At 39.6% G+C, this 23,148-nt stretch overlaps 1 protein-coding gene across 1 annotated transcript in view; it reads right to left on the minus strand.

Annotated features, from left to right (window-relative positions):
- pcdh11 (protocadherin 11) overlaps positions 1 to 23,148 on the minus strand; it is a 126,000-nt gene that overhangs the window by 53,305 nt on the left and 49,547 nt on the right. The window contains exon 4 of the mRNA XM_075481530.1: positions 20,125 to 20,184. Within this exon, the coding sequence (XP_075337645.1) occupies positions 20,125 to 20,184 (60 nt within the window). The remainder of the gene's footprint in view (positions 1 to 20,124; positions 20,185 to 23,148) is intronic.

A 23,148-nucleotide genomic window follows, 5' to 3' on the forward strand; every position in this document is an offset into this window, starting at 1 on the left:
ATAAAAAAACAATGAGAATGAAACAAGTTCATGTCAACAGATTATCCCACCAGAATTGTTCATGAAGGGATGCTGCTGCTGACTAAGTGATGGAGCAACACAGCCGAAGCTCTTGATCACAAACAAGATGGCTATTTATAGTGGACAATAAAAGTAAATTAGAGAATGTCACCCAAGTTCAGGTTTACTGCGTTATAATAGTGCACTGTACTGCCTGCGTAGTTATGAATAGTAATAGGTTAGTAAAGAGAGAAGAATCCAATTTACATGGGAACAAATTTCTTTCTTTTTTTCCTTTTGTCAAGTCATTAAAATAACAAACAGCGTGTCTCATCATTCTCTCTGCAAGGACAACTGTATTTAGCAATGAATAAATAAATGACAAAAAAAAAAGAAAAGAAAAAAAGAAATATTTGGGACCATCTAACCAACATCAAAAGGCAGTCGAGCAAAGTCAGCTGTAAGCTGATAAACACAGCACGCGGCCAGATATTTATCTCGAATGTTGGTAAAGTCAAAACCAGAGGTAAAGTACTTAAACGGTGGCTCTTGCATTCACTAACTGGAAAGAAAAAGAAATTCCAGTGTTCTACTATTTGCCTGTGCAAATAAGCAAAATGCCAATACATGTCAGCCGTGTTTGGTTCACAGCTTCTTGTGCTGCTCAGAAAGTGTAAAAATGCTAATTATTGTGAACTTAATAGGTATCTGATGGTGTAACAGTGTACGATAATGGGTCAGTTTTTATATCTTTTTTTCAGTTCTTCCGTCACCTCCAAAGCTGTCTTGCTCTAAGGTAGAAAATAGATTGAAAACTGAGAAACCATACTCCCAGAGCATAGAAAGTGTCGCAATTATGGAAACAGTGATATACTCCATTTTACAAGTCAGCTGTTTAAAAACTTAATGTAGCTACACTTCAAGAAACAGCTTTGAAAATGGATAGAGTATCACATGTACAGTGGCCTGAGCTCTCCATGTCCGGAGAGCTCAGGCCACTGTCCGCATTTGATTGTTTAAGGGGATTCACAGACCAGTGCTTATATGAATAGCCTCCTGTAAACGTGTGAATGTGTGCATATCAAAGAGCAAAATGCTGTCATCACAGTTAAACAAGAAAACTGAGAAGAAGTTTGTTGCAAAAAGAAGTTTGCTTTTGTTGCACATGGTTAAGGTTAATCAAAATCAAATCAAATCAAATTTATTTATATAGCACATTTCATGTACAAACAGTTCAAAGTGCTTTACATAAAATAAAAGCATTGCAGCAGGGAGTGCAAGAAGCATTAAAAATACATAAAAGAATATAAAGAGAAACAAATAAAATCATTTAAATGAATTTAAAAACAGGCAACAGTCTAGATAAGTTAAAAGATACCGTGCAGATTTCATGCATAGACACATGAGAAAAGAAATGTCTTTAACCTGGATTTAAAAATGTCTACATTTGGTGAAAGTTTAATCTCCACTGGCAGTTTGTTCCACGTGTTTGCAGCATAACAGCTAAATGCTGCTTCTCCATGTTTAGTCTGGACTCTGGACTGGACCAGCTGACCTGAGTCCTTGGATCTAAGAGCTCTGCTGGGTTTATATTCTCTGAACATATCACAGATGTATTTTGGCCTAAACCATTCTGGGATTTGTAAACCATCAGCAGGCTTTTAGAATCTATTCTGTGACTGACTGTAATGACAACAAATCCAAACAATGACCTGTTCCTAAACTTCACCAACTGGTTGACTTGTGTAAGACCAAATATTAAAAAAAAAAAAAAAAAAAAAAGATTTGCTAATACAAACAGTGGGAGAGGATGGTCCTAGGAAACATATCCTATGTTGCTGGCTAAAGTCCTCTGTTTAATTTCCATCCTGCACACCACCTCCATGTGTGGACGCTGTCAATCTCATAAGCTTGTTACTACAGGCAAGCTCCTTTCATACAGGGCCTTTCACCATGCCTGACTCACAATATGTCTTGAACATTAATAGTATTAATCTATATGAATGAAACTTTAAGGAAATGCAATATTAAATGTATTCACAGATGCACGTTTGTATTTTGAGTCAATGTTACAGAGAAAAAAATCTTTTTACAATACTTGACATCAACATTTGTCAGGTCTAAGAGGTTTCTCATTTGCATGGAATGACTAATCATTTGCAGCACAATGTTACTTGAAACCGCCATCAGGCAGTTGTTTCTCCAGCAAATAATGTTTTATTCAACATCTGGCGACACATATTTCAAGTTAGAGACCTTGCCAACCAATTAAATACATGATAATGTACAGAAAGGATCAGAGAAGGTGACGTGCAGTTGCTTTATATTTAGGTGACATTCAATGCAGTACTTATACATCGGATTGTTAGAGACTAAAAATGCGTGTGTTGTCTCTTTTTTTTCCTCCTCAGCATGGGTTGGTCAGTGACCTTCTCTCTGTATGTCCGCCTCTCAAACTAGCAGTTTCAAACCACTCAAATGCATGCCTGGGAGACAGTTATGATAAGATAAGTGCATCTGTTGTCGAACCACATCAAAGTACAGAGGGATGTCTTAGCGAGCAAAGGCAGTGAAGCTCGAGCCCCGCCTTTGATCACCCCAGGCACTCTGATCATTAAAATATTGGCTAAATAATTGATTAAAAACACCAGACCTTATTGTGCTCTATTCCTCTACCCAAATGTATCCCAATGTTGAGGTACAGTGGTTGCACATTCTGCGAAAAGTGAATACAGACAGGAATGAAAGGACCATATGCTGCTATGCGCACATATCGTAGCCTTCTATGCCATGTTTTGAGAAAGTAAACGCAAAAGATTATATATGTGACGGAGTAAACTGGCAAGTGAGCCGACTACAGTACCCTTTCTGTGTTCCCCAGAATCGTGGTTCCAGAGTGAGCTGGAAGTGTTGCAACAACTCCTCTTCACCAGTAAAGGTCTGGGCTAAGGCATGGCAGTTTGCCACAGAGGTAGAATAATCAAAAGACAGAAGGTAAGAAAGAGTGCGTTCCAGCTGTGCGTAGGTGACTGGGGGCAGCTAATATTACGCCTACTGCAGAACAAGGCATGCTGTTTCTTAGACAATGAGCCTGCTGTGCTAATTTCAAGGACGTTAAAAATATACATGTTTTCTTCAGCTTCGGACTGCACATTCAGTGCATATATATTTACATTTAGAGCATAAAAAGGAATCTAAATTAATTAAAATGTATTCCTATTCCAACTTAGAGCACCAGGCCTGTGGAGGGGAGCAGAATCTCTGAGCATACAAAGTCTCATTGGGCCCACTTATCCATTTAATAAATCCATTGCCACGTTTGTACGAGTAACTTACGCTGCATGTCTAAAGCTGAAATCTATATATTGGAATCAATGGTTTATTTACAGGGATAAGGTACCATAATCAATCTAAGAACATATATCCAGTTAATACGCCAACTTAATCTCACAGAATGTGCAATAGTTTCCCATTTAATGTTAAGCATTGTAAATTATATTTTTACATAACAGACTACCTCAAAAAGATATTACAGACAAAGAGGCAACATTCTTTGGAGTGAGGCGTGAAATGAGGTGTGAAATGCTGTGCTTCTGCTTACATTTAGTAACTTCAACTGCTTTAGATAAATTCAAGGTTGTTTAAAAGTCACAAACACAGTTGGTAGTTGTTTAACAGAACATTATTACAAAACTCATTTGTACAACATCTATAGATTTCCAGGATCTCGAGGAGACTTTCTCCTGACTTCTGTGAGCTTGATGTGACAAGCTCAGTGATGACCTCCATCTGTAGAGCTGCAGAGCTGGGCTGATTATGTTTCTTTAGCAATTGATTCAAGTGAAAATGAAAGAAAAAAGAAAGAAAGAGAGAAAACATTGATGCACCAGATGACCTTGCTGCAGACTGTAGATTGTGGATTTTCTTTATTTTTTTTCTTTAAAGAACATATGATGTCATAAATTTAAGCTGCAATAAAATCTTCAAAACCCCTTGTCCCTGGGGTCCTCATGCTCCTAATAGTTTAACACTAATGAGGTCTGCTGCTCCCATCTCTACAGCCTCCTACAAACAATTTATTTCATAGTGTAAATACCTTTGAAGGTGGTGAAATGCACAGAGCATGGCAACAGAAGTAGCTGGCTACAGTCTCCTGACTTGGTTAAACTTGCCCTTGCATGTCTCACATTTTCTTTGACTTTGTCCTCAAGGTTCCTTGGTGAAAATCAGTAATGTCGGCTGCATTTCAGCTCGCCCTCCTGCATGAAGCCTGTGAAAATAATGGTCAAGCAGGACTTGCTAGGACTGCAGTATGCCAAAATGTCAAAGCAGTGCCACAGTCTACTACTTAATCTGTTCAGAGAGGGTGAGAGAAAAGCATGTGGCCCGCTTTCAAGTGACTTTCCCAGTGGATGAGATGGCTAAGTCTGAATTTATCAATCGGAGCAAAATGAGTATTGTCAGGCGGCCACAACACAATCAAACACATGCAGACATATGCATGCATATTACAAATGCTCACTGTGGAGAACTTGGACGCTCCCGCCATCTGCCCATGTGTGCAGACACAAGAAAACATGGATGTCTTGGCCAAGAAAAAATTGAGCAGGGTTCAAGTTTGCATCTTTTCTATTTCTGGCAAATGCAGCATGTCTTAGACAGAGTGATAAAGCTGTTGCAAAACAACACACCTCCTCATCAAAAGGGGCTAATAAAGTTAAGCTAATACTTAAGTGTAGCCTCAGATAAATGGAATACCCATTTAGCTCTGCATTGGTGTTGTCGTCCAAACTATATTGATGTCTTCATTGACATTCAATAAAGGGAAGCCCTCTCAGCAAACCACAGAGAGTGGCGTAAATCCTGTAAACTTCTTGAGTGAGCACAAAGAGCATCTTTCCTTTTACACAATTACGAGACAGCAATAATGTCACAGTGTGTTCGAACCGGTTTTGATTTATAAGTGGGCACTGTTACCTTTTCATCAGCTTATTATTATTAAGTGGTCAGTATATATGTGTTTCCCCTCGACAATCCTCATTTTCGCTTCACTCTTAGTGAGGTATTGATCGTCCGAGGGTACCATCCCCTACTGATTTCATTAGGCAAGCTGCTGTTAATTACTCCACACTCTAACCTTTCACTGTTTTATTTGGACCAACAAATTGGGCAAATTAAAAATGTTGGATGTGGGAAAAGAATGGACAAAAACGCTCCCTGGCAGCTGCAGTGATGGACCCCTCCCTTTCGGTGGCGTTTGTCTCGGGATCCCAAGCGGCATGGTAATCGAAAAAAAAAAGGAAAAACAAAACGTAATCAGTGTTCATTTTTGCTCATCAAATTATGCAGAAGGATGCTAACTCTAGTAATTGTTGTGAGGGATTCATTTGTGAAAACCATACCAGCCAGTTCTGGCATGGTTGTCTGGGGAGGTGGAGAATTACAACTTTTTATTTTATTTTTTTTAAACTCGTCTGTTTCTCGGATTCAAGCAGACTGATCATTAAAACACGTTTTATTCATTTATGCATACTTGTTTACAAGGATCATGGGAGAGCCTTAATGAACTTCTACATTTTGTTTTACACTGAATCAAAATGCAGCACACCGCTTTCCTGACACACCAATTTGCCTTCTCAGGTATTAAAAGAGTGTGATGTGACACATAGCCGCAAAGTTATAATTAGACTTCATTTAATACCTTATGTCATGAGATTACATTCACTGAGCATGCCATCCAAAGCGTTCTCAAATCGCAGGGGATGTAATTGATTAATCATAAGAGACTGGGAACCAGATGATGAGGGTGATGCTCTAAATCCATGTTAAATTGATGGAGTCACTTCCTACACATCGAGCGATTATTGACAGAAATGACAACCAGGTGTATTTGTTGACTACAAACATGTCAGATCATTTTCCCCTCTTTGCAATAATGTGTTAGTGTGGGTAACGTAGATGCAAACGTCAGAATAATTCACCTGCTTTTATTTGGACCAATTTCTCAGCATGGATACATTCCAAACCAAGCAAGTGAGATTCTTTAGGATCTCTCACATCTATCATACGAGAGCTGCCCTTTTTCTCAAGGTTAGGTATATTCTAGTTGAAGAAATTCTATACACGATGCAGGAGACGCCATTCAGAGAACTCCCTTTGGCTGAGATAATAACTTCATCATAATTAGCTTCTGGTGTTGAATTGTCGGTTGCAGTGGGATCTGGGCTGATTTATTGCTTGATTTAATTACGTATCAAGATTCAATTAGACGGGCTTTCAACCAAATTCAAAGTGAGTTTTGTCAAGCCGTCCCTTGAAATCAGGTGAACCTTGAAGGACATCCTTCATAACGCAGTGACATCTAACTCAATAATGATCACTTACCAAAAAAACATTCATGTGCTTAAAAAAAAAAGAAATAAAAAAAGAACTTAAAAATGCTCTGCTAGTTTTAGTGATGATTTTTTTTCCCCCCTCGACTGACATCAAACAGCATCGCATAGTGCGAAAAAGGCCTTGATTCAAAAGTGATGTGAAGAGAGTTGCAGGTACTTTATCAAGTGAAGATACATGACAAAATGCTCTTTGAGGCTGACTACGACTGAGGAGGTGTCTGACTTTCTTTACCCGCATCACTCACTGCCTGCTCACCCCTTTTTGCAATAGACTACACAAGGGGAGAAAAAAAAAAGGGGAGCTGTTTTGAATAAGTGTCACAGCAGCCTCCAAGAGCTACATTGATCTTTACCACTATGCAAATTTAGGATGTCACGGTGTCTATGTTAAGAAGCCAAGCGAGGGAATGGGTATTTCAGCCGGAGGTCTCGAACAAGCTGTAGCCCTTTACCAGTATTGTAAATACATTCATTGACAATTTTATTAGGTACACCTAGGTAATGCCATGTATGGCTCCTTCAACTCTCCTTTTTGAGGCATTGATTCACCAAGCTCCTAAAGATGTTACATAGGGATTTTGACCAATACTGACTTGACAGCAGAGATTTTGTGGGTTTTTTTTAGTGGCACATATGCTGTGAACATTCCACTTCACCTCATCCCTAAAGTGTTTTATTAGGCTGTGATGTGGGGAGTGCTCAGACCACCAGAGGAAAGTAAAGTAATTTCCTGGAACCATCTTGAAATGATGACACATTATCTTGCTAGAAGACTCCCTTCAAAAAAAAAAAATCAGAACGAAGGGTCGCACCTGGTCAGCAATAATGTTGTATTTATAGAGGCGAGACTATCATAAATATACCAAGCACTGGCAGACACAAGACATTTTTCTGCTTGTAGTCAAGCTTCCATTTGTTTCCAATAATATCAAGTATCCGTTGCATTGCAGAGATAAACACTCTGCCCCTTCCTAACACCAACAGTCAGAGTTACACTCCAGATGTATCCACTGCAGGCTTTCACCTTTTGTTTTCACTTTATCCTTCAAAAATACAACATTGCCGTTACCGTATACAACATTTGCACCACTATACAGTTACACTGAAACAATGAGCATGACCATTGTTGTAGCACAGCCTCCAGTTTCTACGTTGGCAGAAACTGGCATCATCCTCTTATGGTGATATAGTTTTTACAAACAATACTAAGTCAGCTTGCTCCATTTTGGTGTGGGTGAAATACAGCATACTCTTGCCACGAAACTTGTTGCTTTCTTTGTTAAATCAAACACTGGCAGTGAGTCAGACTTTAGATGAGACAGCGAGCCACTGTCTGAACAAACCATTTGATTTTGAATCAAAACTACAAATGAAATAAAATATAGCCCAAGTTTCTTGTGTTTACCTTGAATATGCGCCAAACATGGTGCTTGCATGACAACTGCCCTTGCCCTCGTTGCCACCCGTTCAGAGACCACAGACCAACCCCTGCATCTTTCTCATAGTTTCAAAAGCTGCAGGTTTATCAAAGCATTTCTCAGATATGCACAAGGTGTCCTTTGGCACCTCTGCTGTAACGCACCGGCCACAGCAATCTTTGACGCCAAAAGCAATTCACCGTGACATACAGGAGTGTTTGCCTTATGAACAAGCATTAAAGTCCTTTGAAGGAGTTAGAGGGAGTGGAGGTTGAATATGTTGTGGGATTTCATTCTGGAGATGTGAGTTTGGGTCTCTTCGGGAGAGCTGTTGTAGTTCTAAACGTCAAAGTGCGTGTAAAAGGTAAAGATTTTCCTACTCTTCTGAGATTCCACTTTATTGATTACACTGCTCAGAAGCTTCTACGCTGTCTTATGTCATACATTAAAACGTTATTTAAAGGCCTCTGTGTGTGTCAAGGCTTACAGATTTTCACACCAATTCAATACGAGAGAAGCTTTCGCTGGCGAATGTGCTGCATTCGAATTATAAATAAATAAATACATTTTAAAAATGATGCGGCATTTGAGTGGACTGAAATTAAACCTGTTTTATCTGTTGATGGCACATGTGTGGAACATTATGTTTCGCTGACCAGAAACTACCGAACTGTTCAACCCTGTCTGCATGTCCTGGCTGGCTACATCGTGAGTCACAACAGCTTGACTCACTGTCTGAGGAGAAAGCCGCATTAAAGAGGAGGCGCCTGAAATACAGCGAGTGTGCTAAGTGTACTATCACGGAGGAAACATGCGAAAGAGAATGGGGAGCCCCATTGATGTGTCAAAACGTCATTATCAAGATTCTGTAGTAATGTGAATTGTTCATCTGTTTGATCTGTCTCCCACGGAAACATCTGACAGTTTTCTTCATTGAGACTGACAAGACGCATTGTCCATAGATTGTGATGTGCCGTGACATACTGACTCACAAGCTCGCGTTTGAAGCAAAGAGCCCAACTCTCTGTCATTCACTGACAAATACGGAGCACGTTGATGATACTGATTAATGATTCCCAAAATCATCCATGGAACTGATCTCCTGCAAAGAGGGTGTAGCTTCTGTCTTAAATTTAAACGCACGGTTCCTAGATGTAATGTCATTCAGTGGATGTCACCTGGATTTTGAAATATATTCACTGTCATTCTTCACACACTACCACAGGCATAAAGATTTCACCAAGGAGCTTATGAAACATTAACAATCCATAAGACTGTGGCCTCGTTAGAAATTCCAATGAGGAGCAGACAACACGAAGTGATAATACTTTATTAATGACTCGGAGAGTAACAGCCCTTTCTCATCTGAAACGTTTACAGGTTTTATTCAGGACTTTATTTGTTGCTATTCAACTTATACGTAATTCCAATACTACACTGAGATTCATTTAAATTTCTCTAGAGATTAATTTCAACGCGGAGACGACAACATTCATTTTGTGCGTTTGGAATTCATGTGTAACTATTCAGTGTGGGTTGTCACTCGTTTATGTTACCGACAGACTGAACCTTCTGTTTATGTTTCCGTATCCCTGTGGCCCCAAGGTGCAATAGGCAAACAATATTTGACAAACCACACAGAATAGAGCAAAACCAACAACAAAACTAAAAACCGTTTCAGTTTCAGAATTCAGAAAAGAAAAACACATTTTTAGTGATGTGCTCTTGTGTTTTCTGAGCTGCTGAGTTTTGCCACTCAGTTCTACTCTGGAGCATCAAAAAAGCTTCTTTTTTTTTTTTGTCCCTGCACTATGCTAATCCACGCTACAAACAATATCATAATTATTTTGGTTTTGTTTTTTCTTACACATAGGTCATACAAGTTTAATTTAAATGAAGAACTGGAGTTGTTTTCACTGTTGTAACGTTAGCATGAACTGGATTCTTGATTTGTATTCTTTTCACAGCACATAAGTACATTTTTAGAGAGAAGAAATGCTCAAGGGATAAAGAGTTTGGATGCCAGTGGTATACAGATTCGGTTCATTATCCTGTTGTCACTATTAACAAAACAGCTAGAGATGGCGCAGATCATCAGATTGAGGATTGAGGTGTTTTTTCCAGTGAGGTGGTTTTACAGGACATGGAGCCGAAAGGTCATTATACTGTCTTTCAAAAAAAAGCAATTTCACACAGAGGATGAAAAACAAAAGTTACAGCTTAATGATGTAATATCTAATGCCTCATGGTCATAAGTACAATTTTATAGAATTCTGTTAAACTATTAGTTTCTTCTTCCAATAAGTCAGCTGCCGAGTTTGCGAATATTTGCTCAACAACCTGTATGAGTGCGACGACCCAGCATTTCACTACAGGAAATTCTTGTCCACGCAAAGGATCTACATCGTTTTTAGAAGTCAATCATTACAAAATAAAGAATGAAAGGACGGTAAAATGAAATTCTTTATTACCATTTTTCTCTAATGAGGACTCCTCGTACACCGTAGGTTCCACAGAGATGGCACAGACAACCATTCCAACAAAGCCAGTAGCAAAACAAAGACGAGCCTCACAGACCTATTCCCATTTCTTTCATGCCTGTCTTCCTCAAATATGCTGATGTCTGTTTTTTTTCTGGTCATGGAGCTGGATAAAGGTGTACCTCTGATGTAAGCAAGCTGCTACAAAGCTCTCTCCTCCCGACGTCGCTTCACTTGATTAGGGTCCGACACCATCTCCAAAACAAACTTTTCCTCACTGCCAGAGAAATTTTTACCTCCTCTTCCACCGCTGAGCACAAGTCATGTTGATATCTTTGCACAATGCGAATGTATCCTCCAGGAGGCCTGCCCCATGTGTTTTTTGTTCCAAACCCCTTGCTGTTTCTCTGGCCACAGCCAAGTGCATTAACATATGTTCTCACAGTGCACAGTGCTACTCTGCATTGGTAAATGCCTTATTACAGCAAGGCCCACTCTGTGTTCTTCATTGAATATCCATAAGTGGCAAAACATAGCCATATCAGCCCACTCAGAGCAGTAGGGATGTGTCTCACATGATGGGGGGCTCCTTAACATTTAGTCAGAGACCCTCATTGTCAATTTGATATTCCACCCACTCACGGTCATAGCAGGTGGTAATAATGACAAATAAAAGCAATATTGCTATTGCATTATACATACTGAGTATAATAAGGTCATCTGTTGGCTATGTTTTTTTCCTCCCGTATTTATGCCTTTTTAGCATGCAGTCAAACTCACTCAGTATGACTTACATCTCGAAAGACTACTGTGAAATATGCAAAAGCAGAGGGTGAGAAAAATATCCTTAGCAATGCAGCTCGTTCTTGCCTCGAGAGCTTACTTGCTTGTAATCATTTCCAAACCGAAATTTCCTGTCATTATCTCATTTTCTCTTTTTCTTCATTTCTGTCTGAAGAAATTAGAATTTTCAGAGATCATATATGTGTCATGCCATTAAAAAAAATATACAAATTTGTCCTTTCTTTTTTTTTCTGCGATGCACGGACCATAGCATACAGACAAGAGCATGACACACCTCCCATGGTATAGAGTGCAAAACAAATAAATGATGACACACAAGGAGACGCTTGACATATTAGCAAGAATTAGAAATGCCGCTTGATAAGCTCTCATAAGAAAAATGTTGCTTTTTAGCATCTGTAAATTGTGAAACTGGAGAACAGACAACACACCCACGAGGCTATCTGTGCATGCAGCCCACTGATAAACAAGCTGAAAGCTGCTAGAATACGGCTTTTGGTAGAATGTGTTTGCAGATCTCTAAACGGTCACTGAGGTTGTTTATGCTTACGGTCATGGGATGCTGAGGAGTTTACTGCTACATTTATTTTTAATTTCAAATTTGGGTTATCTTTGTTCTGTCTGCCAGAAACACAATTGCCTGAGTTGATCTAAGACATGTATTCTTAAAGAATGTGTATCAAACACTGCAGAGATTTTGTCTTATTCTTGCACAAAGAACTGAGAGCTGGCATCCATGTCATCTCGCAGCGCTGCAGAGATTTATAATGGTAGGGAAGAAGAAATAAGAGGCCACGATGCATCACTGAAATATGAAGGCCTAGAACAAAACTTTGCTCATGAATAAAATCATCAAAAGGGGGCTTCTTATAACTTAAACATTAGCAATGAACCTTTAGTCCTCAATGATTAATGTTTTAATCTATAACTTAACTATTTCATATTTCAATGGGTCTATTTTTGTTTTTATGTTTGGCTTTTTAGTTATTTCCAATCCTATCTCATTTCTGACAGGCCTGATCGACTGAGGATAAAAGGTCTGCTTTCGTTAACGTCTAAGATCTATTCACTAAGGCTCTAAATTACCCTGTGCAATATTATAAACATGTTTAAATATTATTGGAAAAAATGATTTTCCTGAAACATTTTCAGAGTTAAATTTGAAGAGAAAGAACAAACAGTGGAAGCAGAGCAAAGGTGAGTAAAACAAGTAAAATGAACAGTGCTTGAGATCACTGAAAAAGGCTTAACATGCAGTTTCCAATCAATGTTTACACGAAAGTACGTATATTACTGAAGAGTTCTCTGTGATATGTTTGCACTGCAATGTTCTGCAAGGAAAACTTGCATCCTCATGGGTGTTACTTTGACTTTTGTGACCAGCCATCCATTTTCTATAACCGCTTAATCCGTCGGTCGGGTCGCGGGGGGGGGGGCTGGAGCCTATCCCAGCGGTCATTGGGCCAGAGGCGGGGTACACTCTGGACAGGTCTCTCTGGAGACCAGCCAAATGCAAATGCACTCCCTTCAAGCAGCTGTTTAGGAAGGGTTCAAAGAACAGCACAAAGAGTCTGAGGTTTTCACCCAGCCTCCGAACTCTCAAGACACTGATCTGATGGGATCTGATGGTGTCAGTGGGAAGCAAACCCGATCCGCAAAGACCGCACTCAGCAAGCCACAGGGCCCAAAGGATCTATTGATAACGGCCTAGTACAAGACACCCTAAGTATTTCTTTGTCCACAGGATCTACCAAATATCAAAAAAAAAGAAATCATTCTGCTTTTGGGGATGCATCTATATTTTTTGTATCTATTATAATCCTACCTTAAATTCCATCTGAGCTAATACAAAACAGTAGGTGGTGCTTCTTTAGGCCAGGGGAGTTGATCACTGAGAGTAGATATGGCTTTTCCGTGGGAGGCACATTTTTATGAGAGTGATCTTTCTGCAGAAAGTTTGCTCGACCATGACATTGCATTTTAGCATGAACTTTTATATCGGACGTGTGCATAGCTCACTTATTGAAGAGAAAGTAGGAGGACTTCACAAATGTAAGTCAAGAAATCTGTGGATCTGAAGAATCCAGCACCAGCAGCACTGCTGGTATTTGAAAACGTTATGCGACTGTGTTTGTTGCAGGTCACGTAAAAGCAGTTTTTAAAAAATGATTCTGACTTGTTCTGCACGATCAGTTTGCTCCACTTATGCACAAACTTGCAAACATGTGAAGCTTCCTGTGTAGAACACATTTGCTGTTTTCCCACAAGTAACCTATCTATTGTGTCGGGATGGCTTTTACCCACAAGAAAATGTCTGAAAGTCCAAAATGTAGTGCTATCAGAGTTCATTGTTGAAAATGGTGAAATGGCACTATGTGTACACTGGTCCGTGTCACATTATCATAACAGCCATATGCATAGATATTTAAATGTGTGAGCATTAAATTTGTACATGCATTCTACCCTTTATTATGTACTTTTAACTTCTAACTTTAAACATCATGAGTGAGTTATTAGGAGGTATACATGTAGTAATTTCAGCAGTAACATACGCTTTGGTGGCTATCCACAAACAGTAAACTGCTCACAAACATAAAATGGAACAGAACTACAAGAGACAATAATCCCAAGCCCCTTTCTGACATCACGTGAGAGGTTTTTTTTTTTTTTTAAATAAGAAAATAATCAAAAGCATGACCTGGTCAAGTGTGCCCTCTGACCTATATCCAATTGTAAACCTTTAGAGTATTTTTAGCAGAAGGGTACAACAACAAAGATCCCCTGATCAAAGAGCATCTGAAAAGAACGGCAGGACATCTCTCTCCAGGTTTACGCAAGAGTGGTATCATCCATGCCCGGGAGGATCAAATCTGTCATCAAGAATAAACGTGAACATACAAAATATCAAGAATCAAAGGACTGAAATCTTAGTAGAGTGGTGGACTAATTTTACTGCACTGGGGTTCTACTTTGCATCTTGTATTAACTCCTTCACTCACTGGTGTTGCGTTACACTTGACTAAAAATGCTCCTTTTTTTAATATAATACATTTTCTTTTGTAGGCAGCTACAGATATATTTATATACCATAGTATATAGCATGTACTTAATGCCACCAAATGTATTTCATGTATTCAGTACAAATTGTGTCATTTCTGTATATTTATAGTTTGGCAAAAAAAAAAGACAAAATAAATAGAATATAAGGTCATAATAATGTGAAATGCTTCAGTTGAAAGATGAAATCTGTGGCAGAAATAGACCTCCCTACTATGCAGTTGCATTTCTTTAATCACTGAGGAGGAGAATCTTGTGATGTTGCAATATTTGAATAAAAGTCTGCTCTGTGGTGTAGAGGCATAATGTCACTTCATAGAACGAAGGTATCCAGTGTGAATCTCAACGTGTTTGCATGCTTGGGTTCTCTCCCAGTACTCCGGCTTTCACACAAAGTTCAAAAAGATATGTAGCAGGTAGATTTGGAGCGAGTACAAGTAGAGATTACTGCTTGTTTCTGTGCTGGCCCTGTGATGGACTGAAAACTCATCCAGGGTTTTTACCCTGAACAGAATGAAGCTGATATGGCAAAAATAATGAATGAACCATCATTATACCTTCTCTGCAAATGACAGACGTTTTATTAAGGAGATAGGCTTTCATTTCCGGCAACTTTTTAATCCACTTTTGTTTGACAAAATCAGATTGTATGTGACTGTTTTACTGTATGTTCACAACGTGAATTTACATGTCTATTTGGGTGTTTTCTGTGCAAACTTCAGGGCACTAAGGTAAATTGTCTTTGCATTTTGAAAATGTACCCACCCTGCAGCCTTTATAAAATAGCAAATGAACACTTCAAATGAGATATGTAAAAAAAAAAAAATTTTTTTTAAATCACATTTTGCCTGACTAGTTTGAATTCTAGAGGTATGGTATTATCCTCTGGACAGGCTAAGATGCTTATACATTAACAATCCAGGCAGCTGGACTGCAGTCCTGAAGCACAAAATGACTTTACATTAATAGGTTGGGAAGCATCAGGAGAGCCCACCCTGAGCAGAGATTTCCACATGGATATGGCCTATGGCACAGGGGTACCTGCCCCCAGCCATCTGCACTGATTTGACAAATGATTCTATATCAAAGGCCTCCACACTGATTTGGGTGGTAATTGATTGGAAGTGAGGCCCTCAAATCCCTGATTGGTTTAGCTGGATGTGGGGCCGAGATATGCTGTGGCAAGTCAGAGGAACGATCAGGCAGTGAGAGAGAAAGTGAGTCCACCGTGCAGCGAAATACACTGTATAATTCTGCTTCATTTACACTTAAGGAGAATACTGAATGACATTTGTGAGATATATATTTTCATCGTGCAGCATTCGTGGTATATTCCTTACAGAACAAGTCATGTCATCTCTGTGTTTTTCATGTCACTTTCCAACGCAGCCGTGAGCCTATCCAATTTCCAAGTGTGTCCATGAAGATTGGATTTCACCATTCAAAAAGAGGAATTTGGCTAGAAATTGAATACCATCGATTTGTTCCACATGGAGGTGTGGTCTGATGCAGATATATGAGCATTCCATATTGGCTAAGAGGGAAACATGCATTATATATCCCTTCATCAATTTTTTCCTGAATTTCTGATGCCATTAACCACTGTTGCGGAAATAGTGTGACAAGAGAGATTACATCAAACATGGAGGGTACTCGTTGTTAGTCATCCCCCTGAAGATTACCTAAACCCCATGAACCATTTTAGGATTAGCAATGCATAATTGTGCATGATTAAATAAATTATTGTTATTCCAGCTATGTATAACAATAAATTAAAAGAAATATGAGCAAAATGTCATCTCTCATCCCTCTGAACACGTCTGAAGATGATGTGTTCTTTAAAAGCACTGCATTTTCAAATGACGATCATATTATTAAATGGGTGGTACGTATGTGGATGAGGTGATTGAGTGGGTTATCTACTAATCGCAGGGTTGGCTTTTCAATCTAGCCCCATGTTTTTCATGGAGTAAGACACTTAACTTGAAGTTGCTCCTGACGGAAGGCCAACTCCTTGCGTGGCAAGCTCTGTTGCCAGCTGTGCGAGTGTGTGCTTGGGTGGGTTGAAAGAAGTTACAACACTGTAAGCACTTTGGAGCCACTAACCTAATGTCGCGCCTTATAAGTGCAGTCCATTTACCATATCAAATGGTATTTGGGGATTTTTCAGTGGAATTACTACATTCTGAATATAGATGTGAACTTGGTCATATTTATTCATACAGCATTCCATGTGTGACCTTAAAACTTGTGCTTGCATAATGTGAGCTTTACCCAACTTCAAGTTATCCATCCAGTCATGTATATGATAGGGCATGTTGGATGTTCTGCTGATAAGCCAGAATACTGCAGAGGCCTGTTAATGCAGCTGTGACAGTGATGCTATATATATATATATATACACATATATACATATGGGGCCTACTGCTTTTATTACATGGCAGGTTGACTGCACTGCATACCTTTTGCCGTTTGACACAAAAATGTGGTGTTTGCTAGTGACAGATGCTGCACGGTACTGGTCCCAGAGGTCATAAGTGACCTTTTGCATTGTCTTTTTTTCAGTCACAGAGCATTATTTGTTTGACAATGACCACCAATGCAACCCCAGGCACCCTGATAGAGCCTTGGGTTGCGGCTGCTTGTCTTCTGAGATCAGATTTACCTCAAATGAATTGTGATTATGTGTGTGTGGGGGTGTGTGTAAGAGAGAGGAAGAGAGAGAGAGGGGTTGAATGAATGTGTATGTCAGTGAGCTTAAATGTGAAAAGACATGAATGTGGATCTATATGTCCAGAGAGATGCCTCTCTTGCCATCCGTACAGTAGTCAGCTCGATGTTTATAACTAAGCTTAATTACTGCACGACAGCCCTCCTTTTTGAGTTGCCAGAGGGGGCTTCTTTAATCATACAGAATGAAGCATCACTAAGGTTTGTGTCTTTCAGTGGTCTTTTCTTAGCTTGCAAATGCTGCAGCAAACAAGATGTGCTAAGCATTTCACCTGTGACCACAAGTGAGTTTACATTCATTTAACTTCACGGCATATAGGGCCTGAAGAAGCAAGATGTCTGTCGCAAATGTTCATCACCAACATTTTTACAATGATGCGTAGCTTTTTCACAAGAGAGATTCTCTTTTGTGGAAACTGAAATGGTGAAATGTGTGGAGAATAAAACCGTGAAATGACATTCTGGAGTTGAACGGCTCAAGTTTACCATAGCAATTTTACAGCTGGCAGGAACAAGGTGCAGTGCAGGCCCAATATTGTCGGAGGTGCTTGATCTCCACTTCCACCCCCACCCCTCGCCCTCTCCATCTGTCACCTATTTAGATTGTACAGTTTGCAGTGCCTTACGCATACTTATGGGTACAAACACCTTCTAACACGCATATGCCATTGTATCAAGCAGAACACTGCCATCACAAACAGAAAAAAATCCTAACCAAACACTCACTGTGTAGCATTTTGACAAACACATAGACACCTGCATCTAAAATGCGTTTCTACAGCCGTAGAGACAGCAAGCGTGTACGTGTGCATTCCTGATTACATTTATTTTGTTCCTGTGGTGCAGTAATGAGAAGCTGTAATGCATTCGGTAGATCCAAGCGGAAACCCTGTGAAAAACTGAGACAATTTTCTACTGCCTGAAGCCTTGTGTCAGAAATATGATCTTGCCCTCACCTCTTACGCTGAATGCCAAACTGTAATGATGCTCTGAGGTGAACCCACTCTTCAATTATTCACATAATGCAAGATTTTAACTTTTTATCTTCTTGCTAGCAAGAGAGGACCATTTAGGAAAACCAGAGGTGAAAATAATGGAAAAGAGAAGGGAAAATCAGGAAAAATGCTTGGCGGATGAATAAGAGAGTTTGTCGTGGACAGACAATGCTCTTGATGTGAGTTATAATTGTAGTTTAACAATGAGCGGACCTCTGGGATATTCACTATGCAATATATGGCCTTTAGACTCTGATCACTATGGAAACCAAAGGCCCTGAACGACCTGCAGTGCCCACCCACTTGGACAGCCGTTAATCATCTTCGCTCAGATCCTGGCACTGCAGAATTTGGCCAATGTGTCAAGAAGCAATTATATATACTTAGTGCTCGGGCACCAGATCTCCTCCCTCTCCTTCTCTCCTCGCTCTCTCACTCTCACACTCTTAATATAATCACAGAGTAGTCAGTTTAAAAGCTCTCTGTTCGTTTCGCTATCTATCTGGGGATGCACACAATGCAGATGAAGAGAAGTTTAAAAAGAAAGAGGATATTCTTTTCTGAGAGTCATTATAATCATAACACTCTTTACATATAAATCGCATTCAGCCGTTTACTCATTTTACCAGCCTCCTGAGCTGACTGACGCACTAAATTACCCCAGCTGGCCCATTGCATTCACTGCACATATTGGGCTGGTGCTGATCATGGAGACTAATGTGAGCTGACTAGAGGGAGATTATGTTCCTCTGCTAACAGCTAAAATGTGAACAACACCATCAGCAAACCCACGGTGTTTCCCTATTACATCAGCTCTGATCAGCTGTGTAAAAATGGAGAGAGGACAAGTCAGAGAAAGGTGTACTTATCGTGGGCAGATGGAACAAAACATACAGCACACATACTCTGCAGAGCAATAGACAGAGAGATGTTCTTATCCTGAAAATCCAGTAACAGCCCATCTTCCAACAGTGTGTGTCAGACTGTGTTTTGTCATCTAAAGCAACCTAAATGCAAAAACCAACCTGTTCTCATTGTCAGGGTCACGAAGCTGCCACTGTTTTTGATAGGAACACAAGGTGATCTTTCGATTGGGTGTCATGACACGACGGCTGCAACAGCATGTGACGTTGCATAAAAAATGTTTCTTTAAAGTTTTTTTTCTCACAATTTTTTATTAGATTCTCTTGCTAAATGGTTACATGTAGCCACCAAAACTAGTTTGGTCTATTAAGTTGGGGTTAGAAATCAGGCTTGTAGTGACTTAAAATGCACAGTTTCACACTGTCAACCCTGAGTGTTAAAAGTCTCGCTAAGTATGTGGTGCATTGGGAGTGATACCAAGCAAAGTTCAGGTCCTTTTTGAAGGCCACGCAGCGCTATTTTGCACTGACAGACATGCAGACAGCAGTTGATTGCCTTCCTTGTGATTTTCTTTTGACAGAGCAGGGAGAGGGCCATCATACTTTGTTATTATTTACTGTCCCACCACTGTCTGCAGATTTGAATGCAGCCAGAGTAATTTTAGACAGCTAGCTGCGCATTAGGGAAGTAAAGTGTTATGCTTTGAACACTTGATGACAGGCTGTCAGACAGCTTCCATCTATTGGGCTCTTTTTACCAGGGTCCACTCTTGCAACAAGCCACTCTCCACCATAACAGCCATTCATCCAGAAAAGGACACAGGCATTTTTTGACACGTTTTGTGCTAAGTGAACTGAAATTGTGTGAATTTCACTGCATAGCACATTATCATATTTGCAAGAGGTGTGCACTGGGAGCAGGGGTTGAAGGGGAGAGCTACTTCAGTCAGTGTGGTGAGATGACTTGAGACCATCAGTTTGAAGTAACAACTTTGACTGTGCATGTTAAGGACTAATTAGCTTTGAATAAATCTGCCCTTCTCGCCTCATGTTAAATAAGTCTTGAATGATTCACAGAAGACATAGAGGAAGAGCATGAAAGCAAATGTTTTTTTGTTGTTTTTTAAATGGAAACAGTTTCCATTGGAATAACTCATGAACAAATTAATTTGCACATCCTTTGGCAGAGAATCTTGCAATTATAACAATTCAGAACATCAAATATAAGGAAAGATGAGAGGGGTCTTGACATGTCAGAGAGCTGATTTAAATAGCAAAATCCAAAGAGAAATAGGAGCACAAGAACATTGAATTCTTAAAATATCTGCGGTTATTCCTCTTAATTCTGTTTATCACTTGCTAGAAATCAAGCTGGAGCTTACCTTATGAGGACAAATGGGGGGTGGTGAGTTAAAAGACATCTCTGGTGTCTGGCTCGGGTTCTACAAGAAAAACACATTATCAGGGACATGTTTTCAGTGGAGGGTATCTGAAAGCAAATCTTCAGTGACAGAAGTTGCAACTTATTCCCTAGTCTTTGCTATTAGCATTTTTTGCAATATATTTCAGGGGCTAAGTGATTCTCTACTCCCACTCTTTGCCATCCACTAATCCAAGACCACAGCTTTTGTTGCCGGTCACATTTTAAATCTTTATCTTAACAACATCATCATGTGAGAGGGAATAGGGATGCATTTGGTTTTGTTTCCCAGTCTCCACCTCTTTCTATCCCAGAGCACGGATTATAAATCCTTCTTTGTCAGAAGATTTTACTGAACATATGTTCAGACTTTTGCGCACACGCCTGATTGCGGTTTTTGAGGTTAAATGATTATCACATTGTTAATACACCAATACATCACTCAGACACAAGAAAACACTATTAAAAGCAGACACAAGGTAAGTCAACAAGCCAACAACAGATGGTCCTGCTGCTTGTGATTATGCAAAGATCCAAAGTATTTGCATATTTGCAATGCCACTTGTAAAAAAAAAAAAAAAAAAAAAACAATCCAAAAAAAAAGGACACAAGAAGCCATCTTGAGCTGACCAGGGTGAGAAATTAAAAGAGCAATGGGTGAAGCAAACCCAGCAGGGGAGTGTGTGGGCCCTGCAAATGTCTTTGGGAATCTACCAAGGGCCAGCCCCATGGGAAGGCCCTGTTGATTTCCAAGCAGGTGCTTTCAGTTATGTCCTCATATCCAATTATATGCCTGTGGTACGTCTGATGCTCTGCGACACTATTAATGGCTGCCTTATGGTATCACCAGGACAGATGAGACACTCAACTCTCCAGACTCTTAACATCTATATTTCATTGCAGCGAAGAAGAAGAACACCTCACTGGCCATGGCAGCCGAAGGAGGAAAACACCCAGGCTTTCACTGTAGCTTAAACACCATGTCATGAAGTATAAATGAAGAAATGGATTTTGCCGGGACGACGGAATTAGTGGACAAAATGTTCTCTCCAAATTGAGTAGGCAATAGAACCACAATATCTTAAATGAAGTGGCAAATAAAAACAAATAATATTCTTCGGGGAACGGAGCACTGAATGGATTTTGTATGTTTCCTGAATGTTTCTGTATGTTTTCACTCAGGGGAGGGATACTAACTGACACTTGGCTCCAAAAGACTGCCTCCAAAATTGCGACTTATAAATTGTTCAGTGTATTGTTGATATAAGTGGAGATGGAAGAAAAAGTGAGGTTAGTCCTATTAATTAAAGAGAGTCCCAGTGCTTTTACAACACACTGAAGATTCTGCACTGTACCACCACTGAACTTTATCAAGAAGTAAAACGAGTGAAAATGGAAGCCGTAAAAAGCCTCACAAAAACCATTCCAGTATAACTTGAAATTAACTTTACCGCTCTCAGTCACTTTAAAGAGGCTGTGCTATCATTATAGACCAGAAAATTGGCTTTTTTTCTTGGAAGATTTATTTAGCTTTTCTAAAATAGCAAGTAATCAACAGAGTTTGCATTCCATATTGAACTACTACTTTAATCTTAAAGCACAAACAATGTGGTGAAAGCGATATTAAGAAATACAAATATGTGTTTTTAAAAACTCTCAGAGGACTAGGCCTTATTTCGGGTTTATTTCAATAAACCGAAGTCTAAACCTCTATTGAAATAAACCGAAGCACCACGTCCTAAAGCGCACGCACACATATACACGACAATATCTCCTTTTTCCTTTTTTTCACATTGCAGTCTCATTTAAATCTTTGAGCAGAGCAAAATTTCACTTTTCATTCACATCACCTCCTTTTGTTGTGCAGCCCCTATGTTACAAACACATGTAGAAGGTAATTATTAATCATTAGTATTTCGTCAGTGTCGTAACCATGCAGCTTTTGTGAAAAATAGCTGTTAAAATGAAAAAATGGCTCATCCCCACTTTTTTTTACAGGAGACACAGAGGATGATTTATTCAAGAGAGAAGCCCAAAGTCGAAAAACACAAAAGGAAAAACTGCTGTCGTTTTTCAACTTTGTTCAGGGACATTTTGCATCTGATAAAGAAACACTATTGACAAGGCTTGCAACAGAGGGCTTCGGATTACACCGCATATTGATGTTTTTTTGTATTCTCAGACTGCTTGGGGCGGTTATTGTAATTTGATGAGATCCAGAGAGCACAATGCTATGATGTATTTTGAAGTATATGTATATATTAAAGTTATTTTCCAAGGAAACAGAAAAATGACTGAAACTTGATGTTTTCTTGTCTGATTTCTTGGAGACATGCTGATTTAGTGAAAGTCGTCTTTGCTTTGCCTTAAGTTTTTTTCTTCAAGCTAATACTCTTCCTCAGTAGGCCACACAAACTGTGAGTCATGATTATCTACTCTGCAATACATATCCAGATAAATCTTTAGCACAATGGAGAAGTGACCAGGAAGCCAACTTGCTTGGGAGTCTTATTATACTAAACCTTGCTTGCACTCGGTTTCTATGTGCCAGATGTAGTACATAACAGTCTAGTCACATTCATTGAACCAACTTCCCCAAGAAGCCCCATGAAAAAAACAAGAGCGCCATTCAGCGCTGAGTGGACAGGGACTTGTGGCACATTTGTGCTTCTAGCTCCATCAGCTCTGCCTCCATTTTCCACACACACAAGGAGGCTCTATACTGTCATGTTCCCTAGAACCGCTCCAAAGTACTGTGCTACATTTAGTAAACTGCATTTCTACCAGCTATTTCCACTTTTCTATCACTGTTTGCAACCCCAACATTGCCACCGCTACCCCCCACACACGTCCCACCCAATAACATACAGTTCTCTGACTGGGATTAAAGGAGCAATGTAGTTCAAGGATTATCAAATGCCTTTGATCATGTGACTGCCATGTTTTTGATCTCCAGCTCACTAAATATATTCCCTTTTTCTTGCCT

The sequence above is a fragment of the Odontesthes bonariensis genome, chromosome 13 (assembly GCF_027942865.1).
Source record: "Odontesthes bonariensis isolate fOdoBon6 chromosome 13, fOdoBon6.hap1, whole genome shotgun sequence".
NCBI classification, from domain to species: Eukaryota; Metazoa; Chordata; class Actinopteri; order Atheriniformes; family Atherinopsidae; genus Odontesthes; species Odontesthes bonariensis.